General features: G+C 45.8%; 1 protein-coding gene across 4 annotated transcripts in view; it reads right to left on the bottom strand.

The window, feature by feature from the left end:
• The window catches only part of DEPDC1 (DEP domain containing 1), a 362,287-nt gene extending 346,862 nt beyond the window's left edge, over positions 1-15,425 (bottom strand). For 2 of the 4 annotated variants that reach the window (XM_078668812.1, XM_078668814.1), the window contains exons 1-2: positions 15,252-15,405; positions 1,866-2,131 (exon numbers count right to left, since the gene is read on the bottom strand). In XM_078668812.1, coding sequence (XP_078524938.1) covers positions 1,866-2,131; positions 15,252-15,299 — 314 coding nt within the window. In that variant the 5' untranslated portion in view covers positions 15,300-15,405. Of the gene's footprint in view, positions 1-1,865; positions 2,132-15,251 lie in introns of all 4 variants that reach the window. The other 2 variants (XM_078668810.1, XM_078668806.1) reach the window with 2 other exon arrangements.
• Between the last annotated feature and the right edge of the window lie 6,416 nt (positions 15,426-21,841).

The raw sequence follows: 21,841 nt of genomic DNA, 5'->3' as shown, positions 1-21,841 counted from the left end.
TGTGGGGGGCTCTGTGTGTGTGGGGGGCTCTGTGTGTGTGGGGGGCTCTGTGTGTGTGGGGGGCTCTGTGTGTGTGGGGGGCTCTGTGTGTGTGGGGGGGGCTCTGTGTGTGTGGGGGGGGCTCTGTGTGTGTGGGGGGGCTCTGTGTGTGTGGGGGGGGCTCTGTGTGTGTGGGGTTCTGCGTGTGTGTGTGGGGCTCTGTGTGTGTGTGTGGGGCTCTGTGTGTGTATGTGTGTGGGGCTCTGTGTGTGTATGTGCGTGGGGCTCTGTGTGTATGTGCGTGGGGCTCTGTGTGTATGTGCGTGGGGCTCTGTGTGTATGTGCGTGGGGCTCTGTGTGTATGTGCGTGGGGCTCTGTGTGTATGTGCGTGGGGCTCTGTGTGTATGTGCGTGGGGCTCTGTGTGTGTTGGGCTCTGTGTGTGTGTGTGTTGGGCTCTGTGTCTGCTAATACTCTCTACTACTCTCACCTATTGCCATTGTAAATGACAATACCATTTATTGATGTTTTAAAAAAATGGGAAAAAATGCCATTTGCAATGCCAATAGCTCTAACTTTAACAAAGACGAGACCATTGCATTGTAAATGCTTGTATTTATCTGTTTTCAAAACCAACACATAAATAAAATTTTTGCAATAGCTCTAAATTTGGCAAAGGCTAGGCCGTTGCATTGTAAATGCTTGTTGCATCACTGTCTGGAAGGAATACACAGATCCCAACAGAATAGCCACTAACAGTCATGTGACCAAGGGCATTGGCTGAAGGCACAAATGGTAAGGAAAAGAAAATGCCATCTTTCTAAAAGTAGAACATGGGGTTGGGCCTATACCAGCGTCCAAACTAGGCCACAATGTTACTAGAAAACGATAGTGGGTTGGAACTGCTTTAGTAATCTGTACATTCATCAATAACCACCTTCAAGTCTTAAGTTGTTATGATCCTTCTTTTTCACCTGTTAGTTCATTTATTTTAAATACAAGTGCAATCGGCATTTAATTAAGGTCATTGGAGAAAAACACTAGGTAATGCAATTAAACAAACCGTGAGAAAAAAAATTGAACATGCTTCGAAGTCAGCAAAAACATAAATGCTTACAAATAACACAATATGACAAAGGACAGACCAGTACTTATTAACAAGGCAGTGCAAATAATTATTATGATTCAACCATGCCACATGATAATTACATGCTAGACCACACAATGATTACAGCAGGCTAAATGTCCTGTTTGTATACAATGTTTTTTCATGAACTAGTTGTAGCACCATAACCACTTAAGACTTGAAGGTGGTTATTTATGAATGTATAGATTACTAAAGCACGTCCAAACCACTTTCTCATTTTCTAGTATCTTTCTAAAAGTGGCATTTTCAAATTGTGACTTAAAATCCAACTTCACCATTAAAATCCAACTTTACCATTAAAGAGGATTTAAAACTACAATTACATTTGCATTTAAACAGCATACTTCTATCTGCTCCCAATCCAAAGTTGGCACTTATCAAATGCAATAAGTTAACCCAGTGTTCGTCAATTGGAGAGAGAGAGGCTTTGCACAGTGAAAAACGACTAGGTTTATTCACTGCTAGTGCATGTAAAACGTGAACCCTCATGTTCTACTTTTTAAATACAATGTAGCCTGCCCTCTGAGCGGGTGGCACAATGAATGCTGAAGGTACACTAGTAGCATTTAAATTACAGGAACTGGCTACATTTAGGCATGTTTACAAGTACATTAAATGTAAATGTTACTATGTTTGAAGGAGATTACAAGCATGTTGCTATTTTAACATCTACACTAATCACAAAATTAATTCAATTCTTAAACCAATTGTTATGCCTTCTAATCATCTCTGCAGCATACCTGAACAAATGATTGTCATCGTCCAGATTTTCCGTTCCCCATCTACCTTTCAGGTCTTCAATGACATGATTCTTTAGAAACTTTCTCAATAGTTGCAGAGTTTGTTGCCTTGTGACCTCTGGACCAAAGTTGCTGTTATTCCTCAACAGTTCATGGAGCCAATCCACAGCATCAGTTGCAGTAAAGCAATTGCCGTAGCTTTTGAAATGTTGTCTATGTTTCTTAACTGGCATTCCTGCACGGAAATACTTAGTAACTTCATTCCACTATAAAAAAGGAAAACAGAACAAAGTATACATGATAAATTAGTTAGATAGCATATTTTTGCGCTGCATAAGTTTACATTTTTTTAAACACCTGTGTTGGGTTTTAAATTTGTGGTTTTCCCTGCCCAAGATTGCCTTTATTTAGTGTGTTGAATTGTGGGATTTGCAGTCCAACCTCTGTAGTTTGTCCCTCGAATTCCTTGGTGACAAATCTGTTTTCCCTCCAAATTTCTCTTTTGCTCTGTGCTTAGGGCTGTGTGCTCAAACAGTGCACCCCCAGCCACCATTTTGTGTTCACAAGCCAGTGAGGCCAGCCCCCTGCCTCCCCCCCCCAGCAACAGGGATTTTCTACATCAGAGGGTGCTTCTGTGAGCTGTTTAAAAACGGTATTTACTGGGGCATGTGCATTTCGTTTTTTGGCCAGCAGGGGGAGTAAAGCTTTATTCAAACAGTATTGTTAGATTTCGAGTTAGTGAAGCCTTTACCTACAGAAGTCCAAAGTTGTGGATTGAGCATGTCTGTCTCCTAGGAGATTCTGAACAGGAGCAAGCAGCTGCCCAGACCCCACCCCCAGGCCAGCAGACCATTGGCTATTCAGCTACCAGGCAAGTCTGAGCCCTCCTCTCACACCTGTCCAGGACCCTTAAGGCCTTGCTGGGTGCACCCCAGATCATTCTCCTCCATCTTGTGAGTTGCAGCCTACATGTGCCCCAGATTGCAGTGAGCAGAGTCCAGGAAGTGGTAAGGAGACAGACTCGTGCTGTCTATTCCCAAGACAAAAAGTTGTTTAAAAAACGATTTTCACTTTCTGTGTTTACGGTCTATGCCTGTGGTTGTTACAGTTAAAAATTGTAGTTTTAGCCTGCCTGTAATTGCATATTTTATCACCTGTGTTGTGTTTTAAATTTGTGGTTTTCCCTGCCCATGATTGCCTTCATTTAGTGTGTTGAATTGTGGGATTTGCAGTCCAACCTCTGTAGATTGTCCCTCTCATTCCTTGGTGACAAATCTGTTTTCCCTCCAAATTTCTCCTTTGCTCTGTGCTTAGGCCTGTGTGCTCAACAAGTGCACCCCCATCCACCATTTTGTGTTCACAAGCCAGTGAGGCCAGCCCCCCTGCCTCCACCCCCCCACCCCATCAACAGGGATTTTCTACATCAGAGGGTGCTTCTGTGAGCTGTTTAAACTGTATTTACTGGGGCCTGTGCACTTCGTTTTTTTGGCCAGTAGGGGGGGGGGTAAAGCTTTATTCAAACAGTATTGTTAGATTTCGAGTTAGTGAAGCCTTTACCTGCAGAAGTCCAAAGTTGTGGTTTGAGCCTGTCTGTCTCCAAGGAGATTCTGAACAGGAGCAAGCAGCTTCCAACTCCCTGGCCAGCAAACCTTGTCTGAGGTTGCTGGGACCTTATATGGTGTGCTAGTGGTTGGCACATGTGTACACTAATTTGTGGTTGTATCTGGTGTTTCTATTGGGTTAGGGTTAATGTCCTCATTGGTTGGGTATTTGAGGGTTCTGATTGGTTTCTCGGTCTGTGATTCAATCATTGCAGGGTTGGCGCTAGGGTTAGGATTTCTATTGGAAGTAGGGACTAGGGCTTCCTATGTTATTGGGAGTAGGGTGGGACTAGGGCTAGGGTTAGACCTTTAATTGGAAGTAGCTATTTAGGGCTTCTGGTGTGATTGGTTGTTGGACCAGTTGTGGGACTAAGAGTAGGGTTAGGCTTTCTATTCGAAGTAGGGACTAGGGCTACCTGTACCATTGGCTGCTTGGACTTGGGTTGGGACTAGTGGTAGGGCTAAGGCCTTTATTGGACGTAGAGATCAGGGTTTTTGAACGGATTGGGTGCTTGGACTAGGGTTAAGATTGGCTGCAAGGTCCTGGTCTCCTATTGGTTCTTGATGTTAGGGCTAGTGTTGTGATTGGATAGTGTTAGGGCTAGGGTTCCCATTGGCTGAAGGGGTCACCTGATTACTAGGGCTACAAAAAAGGCCAGGCTTAGGGCGTCTCAGCCCGGGCGGAGAGGACAAGGGTAGTTGCCTGTTAAGGGCGGAGAGGACAAGGGTAGTTGCCTGTTAAGGGCGGAGAGGACAAGGGTAGTTGCCTGTTAAGGGCGGAGAGCACAAGGGTAGTTGCCTGTTTGAGACTGGTCAGTAATAGGGCCAGAAATGCTGCCCCAGCTCACACCATCCACAACCACAAACAGAGCAACACGCGCACACCAAATATACACCACTCACAACACTATGCACAGATTAATGTACCAGCATGCACCACCAACCCAACCAAACCACATATACACACCCTACTATCCAAACTACCACACATATCCACCATCACCCACAAACAGTACACAACTCTATCCTATACCACTAACTAATACACTCATTACTAACACAACGCCAATCAACACCATACATAACTGCATCCCACTCAGACACACTCTCCCTTCTGTAATTACACTTAACAGTCCACCTTTTATCACTAACTAATATATAATGATCCTTCCATCAGTTGTCCAACAAACACCCTCCTCTCCCTTCTACCATAATAACACTAACACACAACACACACACTGCACACCACCACCCTTTGTAACTCTTGAAACAAACCAGTCTAAGATAAACACTCTCACTTCTACTTCATTCCCTCCTACACACAACATACACTTTACACATAAACACATCACCACCCCCTCTACGTCACAACCTCCTCCTACAAGCAATACTACACAACCAAATCAGGTGCATGAAACATATACATTTCTAAACTCTCCCCTCTGACTCCTTCCCTCCAAAACTCCTTTTTACTCATCCAAAAGCCTCTTCCTACTGCTAAGACTAAAATAAATAAATAAATAAATCCTTCACTCTTTTATTCCTCCTCTATCCTTTTTCAATCAAAATTAACAGACTAACATGTTCACTTCTCAAATTCCATATTCAACTATACTAATATACTGCCCAAATAACTGAATAACATATCTACTACTTACTTCATATTTACACTATACTCATTTTCAACACTAATCCTTTATGGGTTCCGGAGTGGCGTGCTACTCGCCAGAAAGGCGCTTCAACACCCATCAGGGGTAACAAGTGCTATAAGAATGCAAATCTTTCTTCCCCTTTTATCCATCCGCTATCCTTCTCACTCCAAGTAACAGACTAATATCCACCACTGAAATTACCTCATATTTCACCATATTAATTCACCACTAATCCTTTAGGCTCCCTGAATAGCATGCGTCAACAAGCGAGCGATAAATAAATACAAACCTTTGTCCTACTCTATTCTTCTGCTATCATTCCAAATAACTGACTAACCTATCCACCACTTAAAATGTACTTGCATGTTTCACTATACTAATTCAACACTAATCCTCTATGAGTAGCGTGCTCCCTGCCGAAAAAGCGCTTTGATGCCTCGTCAGGGGTAGTAAGCGCTATATAAATGCAATTACAATACAATACAATCTTGTGAGGTATCACCCCAGCTGCCAAACTGGATCTGGAAAATCTTGAAATCATGCCTGCATGCCGGCCGGTGGTGTCATTGACCTTCATCATGACTCCATCCCGCCTTTGTGCACAACGCCGAATGGAGGTACCACCCTTAATACCAACACCACTTTCCACCAGGAAGAGGTACCAAATGGTAATAAGTTATTTTTCTGATGGATATTTGTAACCACATGCTCCTCGCATTGTGGTATCAATAGCAAAGCAATGCCACCACCCTGAGAATCGATATAGTTGTGTTTGACAGAAGGACGTATAGCCCCCGACTGTCTGGCATATGTCCAATATAGGGACCCAACCCTGGGCTGCAGTTGCGGCTTTTGCCCTAGTAAAATGAGCTGCGAGTCCCCATCACCACCAGGAGTGTCCTTTTTAGGCAAGGTACAATAGTTGCCTTGCAAGCAACATAGCATAAAATACTAGAGACCTGGCTGGATATTGTAGATCTTCTGATACCCCAAATATCACTAGAGGTAGATCTACAATAACCAGGCTGCCCAATGACTCTGTAAGGTACTTTCTGATGTCCTCCCAATATGTAGTTAATAGTGGGCATTCAAAAAACATATGTGTGTCCGGTGCAGCAGTTAAACCACATCTAGCGCAAGACACTAGCTCTCCTCCTACAAACTTAGATAACCTGAGAGGGGAATAGTATGCCCTGTGGAGGGTAAAGATGTGGTTTCTGCGAAGCCAGGATGGTTTAACAATCTTCCACAAGAGTTCGAAAGAAGTTTTCCAAAGATTTTGTAAATTTTGCTCCATCACCACAGGGCCCCATGTTGACTCTGGTAGAGTAAAGTCTCCATCCGATTCCTCTAGAATGAAGTTATACCATTTAGATACTTCTTTTTTTACTGGCTCACAGACTACTAGGTCGGAGACAAATTGGCTGTGGCCTCCAAGTTTAGGTTGGTTCCTATTAGCGAAGGAATTTTTGTAGGCCACAGTCCAACCATGAATCTGTTTCATGGGGCCAACCTTAGCCTGCAAGTGTTCCCATGACAGTAGGTCCCCCTCGAAAAAGAGGTCTTCCCAAACATCCAGACCTGCCTGTCTGAGAGGGATAGCTAGAGTATCCTCAAGCCAAGTAGGAACTTCAGGTAGCCCCCACAACGGTGTTTTTTCGCAAAGATAGTTTAGTTTTATAGATTTCGTGATATCCGTCCAAGTTTTAGCCAGCCCTTGTAAAATCTTCAGTTTAATTTTTTTAAAGAACTTAGGATTGCCAAACTTAAAAAGAAAACCAGAACGATTAATATTTTCCCCATCCAGCATAGCCGCATACATAAGGCCTACCCCAGAACCCACAGGAGCCTTCAGCAACATCCGGGAATGAGATAGTTGAAAGGCCCATGCGTAAATTCTTAAATCTGGTGCCGCTAGACCGCCCTTATCGCGTCGCCGTCTTTTTCCACGCAATACGTGGAAGATGGTCATTCCAGATAAAAGATGAAATGTTGGTTTGGAATTTAGTTAAGATGGTGTGATCAAAATATAAAGGAATAGTGTTAAATAAAAAAGACATTTTTGGAAGGATGGTCATTTTTATAAGATTGACTCTACCGAGTAATGAAAAGGGCAAATGTGACCATGATTGGAGAAGCTTGCGGCACTCTTTAAGAACTGAAGATAGATTTACTTGGACAAGTTTATTGATAACCTTAACTATCGTCAAGGCTAGATAACGCAAAGAATTGCCTGCTTGCATCTCGATTACAGCATTCTCGTCATTCCATGTGAGCATTTCCGTCTTCACGGCATTAATCTCATAGCCCGAAATTTGTCCAAATGCGTTAGCCAATTTCAGGATTGCCGGAAGAGCAGTGGTTACCTCAGATGTTAATATTAACACGTCGTCGGCATATAATGCTACCTTCCTTCTCCAACCTTGAAAGGAAAATGGTTTAATAATGGTCTCTTCCCTTAGATGTTGCGCAAAAGGCTCAATGTAAAAATCAAAAAGCAAGGGAGAGAGCGGGCACCCCTGCCGGGTTCCCCTAGAGATGGAAAAAGGGCTCGACAGGTCGCCATTAACTAGGAGACAGGCAGATGGGTTGCCATACAAGAGGCCTATCACTTTGCGGAACTTTTCCCCCACGCCAAACTTTGCCAGGGCCTCCGACAGGTATCCCCAATTGACCCTGTCGAAGGCCTTGGTTGCATCTAGCGTAAGGGCAGCCAATGGTAGATTGTTTGTTGTTGCCATATCTATGGCCCCAATCAGATCATAGGTACGTTCATAAAGTTGCCTGCCTTTCAAAAACCTACACCGTCTTCCTCCTGTAATTTCCTGCTCCTTTACAGACCACCACTTAGCAAGGCAACATTCCCAGAGGCACTTCTAGACACAGTTTCAAACCTGATAACAATACACTCCAACCTATGCGTTCTGGGTGACCTTAACATTTGGTTTGATAAACCCAATATGACCCATCCAAAAACAATCACTGGCCTAGACGCATTGAACCTGCAACAGATAGTCCATGATCCGACACACACTGCTGGACATATCCTAGATGTTATGTTTGCTAATACTGAACTAGTTACCTTTCAAACTAGAACTCCAGTCACACGGTCAAACCACCACTTTCTTGCTTTCCAACATAAAACAACATTAAGCGACTCACCTAAAACTACCTTACATCTATTCACCTATCGACCGTGGAACAAACTCAATTTGAAACACTTAGAAACACAACTAACATCCAGTACAAATCTGGAAACCATAAATTCTGTTCAAAATCTATGAGTGGCTACAGGAAGCTTTTAACATCCGGATACCACTCAAAACCACACAGAAACACAAAAAAGCCCCTTGGAAAAACATAGAAATGAAAGACATAAAACAACAAATTAGAAAACTGCAAAGTACCTCGCTCAAAACAAACGCCAAACAAGACAAACTTCACCTACAGAAAATTAACAGATTATACAAGTCTGTTATCAAAAAAGCTAAGAAAAGGTACTATTCAGACACAATTCAAAACGCTAAATGTACAAATAAAGAATTCTATAAAATACTCAATGAATTTCGCAAACCAAATTGCCTAGAAGGAACTCACCCGGCTACTCAAGATTTCACAGACAAACTGGCAAATCCGTACACGGACAAAGCAGACACGTTGGACTCTAACTTAAAACAGAAACAAAGCACCAGCACTAACCCTTGTACAAAACAGCAATTCAAGAATGCTCTAATCAAGCCTCTCCGTTCCTCAAAACACATCTCACACAATGAATTTATGGACCTGGTCAAAGCAAGCAGGCCTGCCGGCAGCCCTTCTGCCCCTGTCTGTTACAAACTTTCAAGACAATTCTTTTAACAACCTCTGCTGCCACTCCAGTAAGAAGAATCATCAATGATTCCTTAACTACTGGAATATTTCCAGAAGAACTAAAGAGTCATACATATGCCCTTTACTGAAGAAAACAAACTTGGACCCGCTGAAACCTGACAACTACAGATCCGTTACAAATGGACCTTTCCTGGGCAAACTGATAGAAAGAGCAGCGCTCGCCCAGATGTCACAATTCATTGAAGAGAATGACATACTTTCAGACTTCCAAACAGGATTCCGTCCAGGAAGAGGCACTGAATCTGCCCTCCTTGCCATCTGGGATGACCTGAAAAATACAGTTGACCGCAACGGGGTTGCTGCGCTACTCCTCTTGGACCTCGCAGCTGCCTTTGACACAGTTGACCATGACACTCTGAAACAAAGGATCTGTGAAACCGGCATAGAGGGAACTGCTCTAGACTGGATCACGTCCTACCTTCGAAACAGAACTAATGTCATCTATACCCCACCTTTCTCGTCCAAACCTTACTCCACAAAAGCTGGGGTCCCTCAAGGGTCTATCATCTCGCCCGTGCTTTTCAACATCTACATGAAGTTATTACCAGTACTGATCAATACATTTCACCTCATGTGCTACACTATGCAGATGACACACAAATACTCCTTCAACTGGAATGTCCCAAAGACATTGAAAATCACCAATTTTCAGCTGTCTCAGAGCCGTGAATCAGTGGATGACTTGAAGCCATCTCAAATTGAATGCTTCAAAAACTGAAATACTCACGTGTGGTGATTGGAAACATTACAACCCGCTTGCCGCATGACCTAATGAACTAGGTTCACTGCCTAAAGTATCGAATGAAGTAAGAAACCTCGGAATGACCATGGACTTTAAGCTGTCGATGAATGCCCAAGTGGATAAACTAGCAAAATCAAATCTTTGTCACTATAAAAACGCTGCAACGAATTTTCCCTCATTTGGGATTTCTACACAAGGTCCAAGCTACCATCTCCCTTGTTCTGTCCAAACTCGATTACGCCAATAGCTCTACCACGGATCACCTTGAACAACCATGAAAAGACTACAACGGATTCAGAACTCAGCTGCCAGGCTACTCTTGTATATCAAACCGCAAGACCACATTTCCCCTGCCTTGAAAGCCCTGCATTGGTTACCGTTTGCCAGAAGATCCACGTTCAAGCTGCTTTGTATCACCCACAAAGCAATACATGGAATGGGACCACTCTTCATCAGGAATAAAATCACCAAACACATTCAACAAAGGAACCTCCTCTTTAAAGGAGCATCTCGCCTCAAAATCCCACCACACAAGAAAAAAACCATGGGTGGCACATCCTTCTCTGTTCAAGCAGCCAAACTACGGAACTCTTTACCCCCCAACATAAGGTCCTCCGACAACCACCTTACTTCAGAAAACTACTCAAGATTTGGCTCTTCCCCACATAAGCACCATACGCAAACAGAAATTTACAGCATATCTCTCTATATACAAGCATTTGTTTTCACTATAGATATGTACCTATCTTTGTGTATTACTTTGTATAAACATGTAAAATAATTACGTTGTTGAGAGAAAAAAATAATAAATAAATAAAAATTATCTTTGGTCTACATGTACATACTTCCATTGCGCATCTATGTACCTTCCATGTACTTGGATCTGTGTGTCTGTTACTTTTCTCCTGAAAAAACATATCCAATGCACTACCCTATTTCTCATCCTGTGCCTCTATCAATATCTTTAACCTACATATACTTACCTCCTTTACGTATCTATATACTTCCAATGTACTTATGGATCTATATATTTATCACTTTCTTCTAATTTAGCATTTCCAATGCATTACCCTATTACTCAGCCTATACTTCACTCAATATATCTTCTAGCCCAACCTTCCGACTCATCTCAAATTTCTTTCTACTACTCTTTACAATGCACTACCCTATCTCTCATCCTACACATCTATCAATATATCCTCTACATCCACTCTCATTTATCCCAAACCCCATACCACTACTATCAATATCTTTAATCTACATATACTTACCTCCTTTATGTATGTATATACTTTCAATGTACTTATGGATCTATATATTTATCACTTTCTTCTAATTTAGCATTTCCAATGCATTACCCTATTTCTCAGCATATACTTGGCTCAATATATCTTCTAGCCCAACCTTCTGACTCATCTCAAATTTCTTTCTACTACTCTTTCCAATGCACTACCCTATTGCTCATCCTATACATCTATCAATATAGCCTCTACATCCACTCTCATTTATCCCAACCCTCATACCACTATATGATTGCCAAAATAACCCTTTCGAGACTCTCTCCTACTCTACCCCTCCTTGCATCATCTGACACCTCTTTTTACTATACCGATCCCCTAAAACAAACCTTTCTAAACTCTTCCCTCCAACTCCTCCCCTCCAAAACTCCTTTTACTCATCCAAAACCCTCCTCCTACTGCTAAGATCTAAAAAAAAAAATCTTTCACTCTTTTATGCCTCCACTATTTTCAATCAAAATTAACAGACTAACATATTCACTTCTCAAATTCCATATTCAACTATACTAATTCGCCACTAATCCTTTATTGGGTTCCAGAGTAGAATACTACTCACCAATAAAGAGTCTCAACACCCCATCAGAGTTACAAGTGCTATATAAATGCAAACCTTTTTCCTTTTCTACCCCTCCCCAACACTTCTCAATCCAAATAACTGACTAACATGTCCACCACTAAAATTACTCTCATGTTTGACCATACTAATTCAACACTTATCCTGATGGGTTCCAGAGTAGCATGATACTTGCGCTTCAAAACCCCATCAGGGTTAACAAGCGCTATATAAATACAAACCTCTTCCCCTCTTCTATCCCGCCACCGACCCTTCTCTACCCAAATAACTGAATAACATATCCACTACTCAAATTACTTCATATTTTATTATACTTATTTTCAACACTAATCCTTTATGGGTTCCAGAGGGGCATGCTACTCGCCAGAAAAGCGATTCAACACCCATCACGGGTAACAAGTGCTATATGAATGCAAAATGTTCTTCCCCTTTTATCCCCCGCTATCCTTCTCACTCCAAATAACTGACTAGTGAAATTACTTCATATTTCACCATATTAATTCACCACTAATCCTTTATGGGCTTCCTGAATAACGTGCGCCAACAAGCGCTATATAAATACAAACCTTTTTCCTCCTCTATCCTTCTGCTATCATTCCAAATCCAAATAACTGACTAACCTATCCACCGCTTAAAATGTACTTGCATGTTTCACTATACTAATTCAACACTAATCCTCTATGGGTCCCGGAGTAGCGTGCTACTTGCCGAAAAAGTGCTTTGACGCCTCGTCAGGGGTAGTAAGCGCTATATAAATGCCAATACAATATCTGCAGGTGCCATTGTTCCCCCTCCCTCCACCATCCCTCCTCCATTAATGCCTTTTGTGTGCCTTGTTTTTTTTCCCCACGGGACGCAGTGTACACTTTATAACGTTTGCGTTCTTAAAATATTATTCTCTATGTTGGGGTAGCCCTCTCAATCTCTGCCTGTGCAGTGCACACAACACTACGTAATCACCGGCTGCAGCCAGTGCTCCTATTCAACATCAGTCTTTGTCACTTTCAGGCACGCATCTGGCCATGGACGAGGAGGAGGAAGGATCTGTAAACTTCCCCGGGACAAGGGTAAGGTAAGCACTCCCAATATAATAACGCAAAATTGGAGGGAGAGGTGTCTTTGTTTAAATAGCAGTAGTTTGTTAATATTGGACAGCTCTTCACATATGTTCCTCTGAGGGCTCCAACCCCCTCAGCCTGGGACGACTCCAGGTGGCCGACTGCCCTGGGAGCCGCACCGATACCCACCGAGCACGCACGCAGCCTGAGGTTCATCCTCGACTCAACACTCTCCATGACCAAGCAGGTCAACGCCATCTCATCCTCCTGCTTCAACACCCTCTGCATGCTCCGGAAGATCTACAGGTGGATCCCCACCGACACAAGAAGAACGGTCACCCAGGCCCTCGTCAGCAGCAGGCTGGACTATTGAAACACCCTCTACGCGGGAGCCCCGGCCAAACTGCTGAAACGACTGCAACTCATACAGAACTCTCCTGCCCGCCTGATCCTCGCCATCCCTCGCATCTCACCCCACCTGAGATACCTGCACTGGCTGCCCATCAACAAAAGAATCACCTTCAAGCTCCTCACCCACACACACAAGGCACTCCACGACACCGGACCAGCATACCTCAGACGACTCACCTTCTACACCCCGAACCGCCAGCTCCGGTCCGCCGACCGTGCCCAAACTACCGTCCCTCGCATCCGAAGAGCGACCTCCGGCAGCAGATCTTTCTCCTACCTCGCCGCGAAGACCTGGAACACCCTCCCCATTCTCCTACGGCAGACCCTAGACCTACTATCCTTCAGGAGGGTATACAAGACATGGCTTTTCGAGCAGTAGCATCACTTCCCCCTTCCCGGGCCCTGAGACTATCATTCATTAGCTTGCAGACTGCTTCCGCGTGTCCCAACTATACCATTTAATTACCCAGCTGCGCAGACTGAAACATCTGCACAATGTGCTCTCTGCTTTTTAGGCATTATGGGGTGTGGAGCTGAGCAGTAGAGTGATGTAAAAGTAAGCGAGAAGGCTCGAAGACAATGCGAGGGAAGATAGGGAGCAGAAGAACAGACAAGTCATGCAAAGCTGGACAACTGTTTACCCACTGCCACACTAACAGTCACACGCTCTCCCATCTGGGAACATAATTTCTTACAAGAACAGTCAAAAATTCCAGGTGCTGGGCCCCTAATGAAAGTAGTACATTGAGCTCACATTGTGCACACTTTTACGTAACTCCATCTTCTATCTTAACAGCTAAAGTCGGATGAGGAGTCTGGCGTTTCCGCTGCTCTTCGTCCGGTGTAACATATCTATTTGGCTCCCCTCCCCACCCACAGCACCAGAGCCACCCCTCCTCACTATGGAGGAGTTTCAAATGTTCCGGCTCGAAAAAGTGGAGAACTGTGTCCCCATGGAGAACCTTGCTGCAGATTTCCTGGCCCCGCTGAAGAGCATGATGGCAAGTGTCATCAACAACAAGGGCTTCAGTATCCTGGAGCGATGCCTAACTCCTTGACTCTCCATCTTGACACCCTTCCTTCATATCCTAAGATACTATTATCCCTTCGCATTCCGTACTAATAAACCTTCCTTGTACTACCTACTAGTCCCTTCTCACCTATATCCACTGACTGAGCAGCTTGCCCCGCCAATTTCAAATAACCTCCAGCCCCAATGGTCAACCCTGACCACTGATTCTTACAATCAACCACATGCTCCAACATTCAATAACTCTTCCGCTAATATACCTAGGCCCATTATACAACCCCTCCTTGCCTTTCATTTCAACCTCATTGTACTCAAGAACACAGCTGGCCACTGTTATATAATTGCATTATTTCTCTCACAGAGTATTTCTTCTGTTTCCTATACAAGTTGTAGCCAGGTTGTCAGAGGGTGCCTTCCTCAACGCTGCCACTACATGTGCCACCCTCGAAATCCGACCCAAGTCAGCATGCCACAAACTCAGAAAAAGACATTGTAATTTACAATGCCAATAGCTCAAACTCCAGCAAATGCGAGACCAATTTGCATTGCAAATGCTTGTTTTGGTAGGCACAAGTAGATTAAGTGATTTGCCCAAAATCACAGGCTGTGGAGTCGTCCCGAGGCTCGAATCTTGGTTTCCCAGCTCCAAAGTCGGCAGTCTAATAACCCGATATTCATTTTAAACAGAAAGACTACGAAATGCTTCACAGGAGGAAAGCCCACTTTATGTCTACGAAAGAGGTCTGCGGAAGTCGGCATTAAATTGGGTCAGTTTTGAGCAGTGCTGGACTGACATGAGGGAGGTGGTTCTCCAAGCTTGTGAAAACCCCGTGGCCAGCACAAATGCAACAAGCGTGGGCCGGTGAAAAGGTGGCGTTGTTTCTTGCAGGACGCTCTAGTACGCGAGATGTTTAGCTTGAACAGCGAACAGCATGGGTTCCCTATATGGGACACAGCATGCCTAAGAGGCTTAGACGGAAGGACCACACGAAATGACCGGAAGGGTTGGGACACTAGGCGGACACCGGTGAATAGCTCGTTCTCTCTACTCAGTTCATACCATTTGCCCAAGTCTTCCGTGCTCCTGGGTTACCTTGATCTCTAACAAGGGACCAGGACAATCACCTACCAACTTTGTCGCCCGGTAGGGTCCCGGTGTCACGATTCGGCTCTCCATGGCAGCGTGGACCCCGGACACTGCGATCACTGCCCCAGGCTCTCGGAGCACTAACCCACGAGCAGCAGCGGTAGAGTCTCCTTCCTGCTGCTGCCAGCGTTGATTCTGTTTGAATGTTCGAGCCGTGCAGGATGCTCGCCTCTGATTGGAGGAGAGTGTCTCACGTGACGGAAACAGGAGCTTGAACGCGAGAAAAACTGTTTATTGCCTCAGCTGGATGGTTCGGTGGCTGAAACGTTCAAGGAAACTTTATCGTCATGCATGCCTATAGAAACAGAAGGGAACCGTATACGTCACATGAAACTGTCAGGAGTGCCGCTTCTCGGATACAGAATGCCATGCCAGATTTCTGACGCTCACACCCACAGGTTATGGTGCACGTTGATGTGTTTTTTTTCTAGCATTTTCTAGGATATATGATAAATGTTTTCGTTCTGTTGTTCTTTCTGTTACATATATTAACAAATGCAAACGTGTTTATGTAAAATAAACAAGTCAATAGATCTGGCTTTTTGTTAGAGAAACATCCTGATAATATTAGGCCAACTTTGTGTCTGTTTCTCCACAGCTGACAGAGAAAGAAAATCCTACAATAAAGCAACATCTTGGCTACATGAATATGAAAGCTGGGAGGGGGCCAATTGTTGAACAGACTAGAGTTAAGCTGTACCCGCAAAGTATTATTAAAAGGAATCAGAAGATGACATTTTGTTTTGGAAGTGGTTAATTTAAAAAGTCTGACACAAAAACATATATTGTACAGTTGATACTTTTGAAAACGATCAGGAAATTTTAGGTATTTTAATAAAACCTTTGTTTGTCTTTGTGGGGCAAAAAACTGTATATTCAACACGTTATCATGATAACAACACTCACAAAGGTATTTATTGAAAAGCACTGTGCTTTAATGAGAGGCTAGTCATTTTCCTATAATTAATGTAAAGTATAATAAAATGTTGATACAATTTATTTTATAGTCATAATTCAGACATATCTAATAAACACAAGTGAAAGTAAGTGCTCGGTGTTCACACGTGAAATTCTATGTGAATAGTTCATTCCAGTGCATCACACAAAGTGTTTATTCGTACCACCCTGAACGACATAATAGACGAAATCATTTGAAGATTCGTAAGGTATTGTTTTTTTTGTTGTTTTTTAAAAAAAAACCTTTATTAGCAAGAAAGGAATACAATTACAGGCCTACAACCGCCAGGGCCGGCCAGTCACACAAAATAACAGTAGCGCATTAGAACACAGCTCATCAGCCGACAACCGAAGGTCCGGCAGCGATATTGCATGACATTACTCAAAATGCTACGGATGAAAGGATGTTGAAAAGGTTTCACATTTTATACAAATAAACAGGAAAACGTAATCGAAAAAAGAGTTGAGGCTGTACCCTGCAATATAGTATCAGTTCCATATGGCGCGGGGAGAGGCGAACAAAGAACAGTGTTAAGAAACAGAAGAGATACCAGGAGAAGGGGGGGGGACACAGAGCAAGAAACAAATCGTAGAACACGGGAAATTAGGAAACCGAAACGTACAGTCAAGGAGAACAAGGAGTGTCGGGAGGTTCATTAAGGGGGGGATCACATATCCCCCCTCGATATGAGTTCCATTGGTCCCAAATCCTGCCCCACTTCTTGGGCCTGCCACGGGAGACATGCACAATTTTTTCTCTGAACATGCACCAGTCCATGTGCTCTTCCCAGTTGCGAACTGATGGTGCCCTCTGAGATCCCCACAATTGAGCAATGTCTCTTTTCGCAACCATGTTCCCTAGCGTGACCCATTGAGTCTGAGCAGCAGTGCAGTCATTCGGCTCCCAGATGTTCAACAAACAGCGCCTGGCCTCAGGAAACAACTCAACGCCCGTCACCTCACCCATCACCGCATGCACTCTAGTCCAAAAAGACACCACTTCCGGACATTCCCATATGATGTGGAGGAAAGTAGCAAGCACACCACAGCCACGCCTACACAGCCCATCCGCAGAAAAATCCATATGCATCAATCGTGGACCCGTGACATAGACTCGGTGCAGAATCTTCAGCTGTACGAGTCGCAGACGCGCCGGGATCGCGACCTCTTTAGGAGAGGATATCGCAGCCTGCCAGTCTTCATCATCCAACTCCAGCCCATCGTTAGTCCAAGCACTCCGAAGCTGAACAAGCAGGTCCGAACGATCATTGATGAGTTTTTTATAGATAAGGGAGATAGTGCTGTCCGGAACATGCCCGTCCAGCACCCTGTCCTCCAGGGGGGAACACTCCGGGATAGTAGATCCGGCTGGAAAAACCGATTCAATGGCATGTCGAACCTGGAAGTAGCAAAAATACTCCGTGTCATTCAAATTATATTCCTGCTTCAATTCAGCAAAGGTCTTAACTCTATTTTTAGCCCAGAGATCGCCCACTTTACTAATGCCAATGAGGTCCCATCTATCAAAACCCTTCAACGTCCATAGCTCCCCCAGTCTCTCAGCGGCAAACAATGGGGTCGCTCTGGTCAGTTTATCCGCCCACCCCGTAGCCGTGGTCGCACTACCCCACACTCGCACTGCCACTCCAGTGGGACCCGTCAGGTTCCTCCTGGCGCCTCGAGAATAGAGCGCCCTATAATAATCACCCCCGGGCAACAGCCACCGATCCATATCAAATGCAGGATTCAGAGCTGGACCGTACATGGCATGGTTCACAGCGCTCAGCTGAGATGCCCAGTAGTATCTTTTAATATCAGGCAATGCTATACCACCATCGTACCAGGGCAACGTCAACTTCGCCAACGCAATGCGGGGCCGTCCAGCCCACACTAGTCTCCTCTGGAGGCCCTCGATTTCACGAAAGTAACTGTCTGGCACCAGATCAAGCGTGTTTTGGACGGCATACAGAAAACAGGGAAGAGACATCATCTTAAACAGGGCAGCTCTTCCCAATGGGGACAAGGGTAAACTACACCATGCCGCAACGTCCGACCGAAGCCGGACAAGCGGAGGTAACAAATTCCGCTCGTAGCGCACCATGGGGTCCAGTGAAATATAGATCCCCAAATACTTAAAGCCCCCTCTAGAAACCGGTATCGTGCAAGTGCGGGGCAGAGAGGGCGAGTCTCCAGTCAGTGGGAAAATACAAGACTTGGCCCAATTGATAACTAAACCGGAGTTTCGTCCGAAGGAATTCAAAACGTCGAAGAGGACTCCTAGTGACTTACGGGGGGAGGTCAGGTACAGTAATATGTCGTCGGCATATAGTGATATGCGATCTTCGAAGTCAGGGGACCATCGAATACCCTTGAGTGAGGGCTCCCAGCGGAGCCACGCGGCAAGGGGCTCAAGCGCGAGCGCAAATAGAAGCGGCGACAGAGGACATCCCTGCCGCGTGCCTCGTCCGAGAACAAAGGGCTCCGAGGCTCTGCCGTTAACCACAGCCTGAGCCAACGGCTGCTCATACAGAAGCTTGACCCACGCGATGAACTTCGGGCCGAAACCAAATTTAGCAAGAGCAGCCCACAAATACGGCCACTCGACCGTGTCAAAGGCCATCGAGGCATCAAGGGAAACCAAGATGGCCGGTTCATTGAGAGACCCCGCCCTCGCAAGGACACCGTGAAGACGGCGGAGATTGAGCGCAGTATTCCGACGAGGAATAAAACCAGACTGGTCCGGGTGTATCAAATCGCTAATCACCGTGACCAATCGATTTGCCAAAAGCTTCGCCAATATCTTGGGTTCCGCATTCAAAAGTGATATCGGTCGATACAATGAGCAGCGCTCGTGGGGCTTGCCATCTTTATGGATAACCACAATGGACGCCAGCCTCTGGTCCTTAGGAAGGGACCCAAGGTCTCGCTATGCCGCAAACATCCGAATAAGATACGGCGCCATTTTGTCCGGGCATAGCTTGTATAATTCAACTGGTATACCGTTCGGACCCGAGGCCTTCCCCGAGCGAAGGGAGCGTATAGCAAGTGCAACCTCATCAGTGGAAAAGTCCGCCTCCATAAGCACCCTATCCGACTCCGAGAGACTAGGCAGCACGAGATCACGAAGCAACAAGTGCGAGTCCTCTTCTGGCATATTCGAGACCGGCGCTTATACAACCCGAAAGTGCCGGGCAAACACCTCGACTATCTCAATCGGGTCCACCACTCGCGTACCGTCAACTTTCTCAACCACAGGCACCACTCGATTCAGTCTGTCTCGTTTGTCCAGCCAAGCAATCAGCTTTCCCGCTTTATCACCCACATCATACAAACGCCCCTGTTGCACACGGTTCATCGCCTCAGCCGCGACAGTCACCAAAGCCCTGTATTCAGATTGCTTAAGAGCTAAAAAGTGCAATCGCTCGGGTGTAACCCCAGACTCCAACTGTTCCTCCAACCCAGCAATTTCAGTTTCCAAGCTCACCACCTCCTCATTTTTGCGCCTCCTCTCGCCAGCGATCAAAGACAGAGTCTGACCACGGATCACAGTTTTATAGGCCTCCCACAGGGAGACCGGGGAGGACACCGATCCCTCATTTTCAGCAAAGTAGAAGTCCATACACTTGACCACCTCCGATCTGATTTTGGGATTCTGAAAATGCATTGGATTGATCGGGGCAATCCGACCCCCAGCCCCCAGCTGTACATTGATTTGAAGCCAAAGCGGGGAGTGGTCGGAAATCCCCCTAGCCAAATGCTTGATTTCCCGTACCGAGACCAACTGCACCACCGGCACGAGGATATAATCGAGTCTCGAGAGACTCCCATGAGCTCCCGAGTGGAAGGTGTACTGGAGCTGTCCAGGGTGCAGCTGTCTCCAACAATCCGCCAGCCCAAAAGCATCCAAAAATTTCCCCAGCCATAACTGCGATGCGGGAAGAAGCCTGGGGGGGGGCTACGGTCACTCTCTCCATTAACCACAGAATTAAAATCGCCACCCAATACCAACAAACCATCAGGCAGCCCCAGAATCACCCCACCCAAATCGGTGAATCTAGTAGACTGCAGACCAGGCGGAACATAGACAGACAATATGGAGATCAACTTCCCCTCCCACCTCCCCATAATAGCCGCGTAGCGGCCTTTGTCGTCCAACACCGTGCCATCTATCTCCAGGGGGAGGGAGTTCCTAACCGGGATACCTGCCCCCCTCGATCCAGTGGTAAAGCCGGAATGGGCCACCAAACGGTAACCTCGCCTATTCAATGCCCGACACGTATTACCCACCAAATGCGTCTCCTGGAGCAAAACCACATCTGGGGAGGATCGCTTCAAATACTGCAGTACTATCCCCGCTTTATCCTGTCACCAAGACCGTTAACGTTCCAGCTCAACACCCTCAGCCCCCTACCCCCCATCCCAGAAGTAAACAGTCTGCCCCCCACCATGAAACAAGCACATAGCAGCAAATATGGAACAAAGCGCAGCCTCGATACAAACAAGAAAGAAACCCCCCCCCACTACCCCCAGTGAACCCACAAAACACAAACCCCCCTCCCTGCACCCCTGCGGTAGACCGAAAAGCCACCCCAACTTGCAGTGTGCCTGTCGCCCCATTAAACTAACCTACAAAAAGAGAGAAAAAGTCCCCAGAGGAGGAAGATTCCCCATTCCCCCCCACCCCCGGGTATCCATAAAATAAAAACACAGTCTCTGAGCCACTGCCGTGAAGTCAGGTTCGCCGATGCAGACTCACTACTCCTGTTCCGCCAAACCGCCTTCAGCACCCCTCGAGCTCTCCGGGCCATCATGGCGCGTCGGCAAAGTGTCTAACCAGTCACTGGCCACCTCAGGGCGATCGAAGAAAAACGCACGATCCTCATGCTCGATCCTCAGGCGGGCCGGGAAAAGCATAGCATATTTCAGTCCCATATCTCTAAGGCGCCTTTTCACTCCCATGAATCCCAGTCGTTGTTTCTGCACCGCCTGAGTAAAGTCCGGGTAAAAACTGATCGATACATTCTCAAATTTGGTGGGTCCATTCGTGCGGGAGGCTTGCAGGATAGCGTCTCTGTCCTGGAAATTAAAAATCCTGGCTATTATGGGCCGCGGAGCGGCTCCCAACTTCGGCTTCCCACCAGGGACTCGATGAGCCCGCTCCACAGCGAAAAGTTTACTGAGGCCCTTCGGTGCCAGGTGTTTCAACACGAGGTCCTCCACCAGGACGTCTACGGGCAGGTCCGCGGAGGTTTCCGGAACACCTACGATGCGAACGTTGTTGCGTCTGGCCCGGCCCTCGAAATCCTCCAGCCGACGGGCAAACAGATCATTAGTCGTCCGGAGATTGCGAACTGTGGTCTGAAGATCCGAGACATCTGTGGTCAGACTCGCAGTCTTGATATCCAGGGACTTGACCCGGTCATTAGTTTTCCCCAAGTCCGCCCTGATGAGAGTGACCTCGATCGCCACCGTGTTTATCTTAGCTGCCAAGGTTTCATATTGCTGGCCCATGGTGGTCCGGACACTTACAATGGCGCCCATAACGTCCTTCAAAGTTGGCTCCTCAATTTCAGGAGCACCGTCACCAGTTTCCTCGAGGGCCCCACTCGACCCGC

This window comes from Lissotriton helveticus, chromosome 1_2 (assembly GCF_964261635.1).
Source record: "Lissotriton helveticus chromosome 1_2, aLisHel1.1, whole genome shotgun sequence".
NCBI classification, from domain to species: domain Eukaryota; kingdom Metazoa; phylum Chordata; class Amphibia; order Caudata; family Salamandridae; genus Lissotriton; species Lissotriton helveticus.
This window is presented reverse-complemented; position numbering and strand designations above follow the sequence as displayed.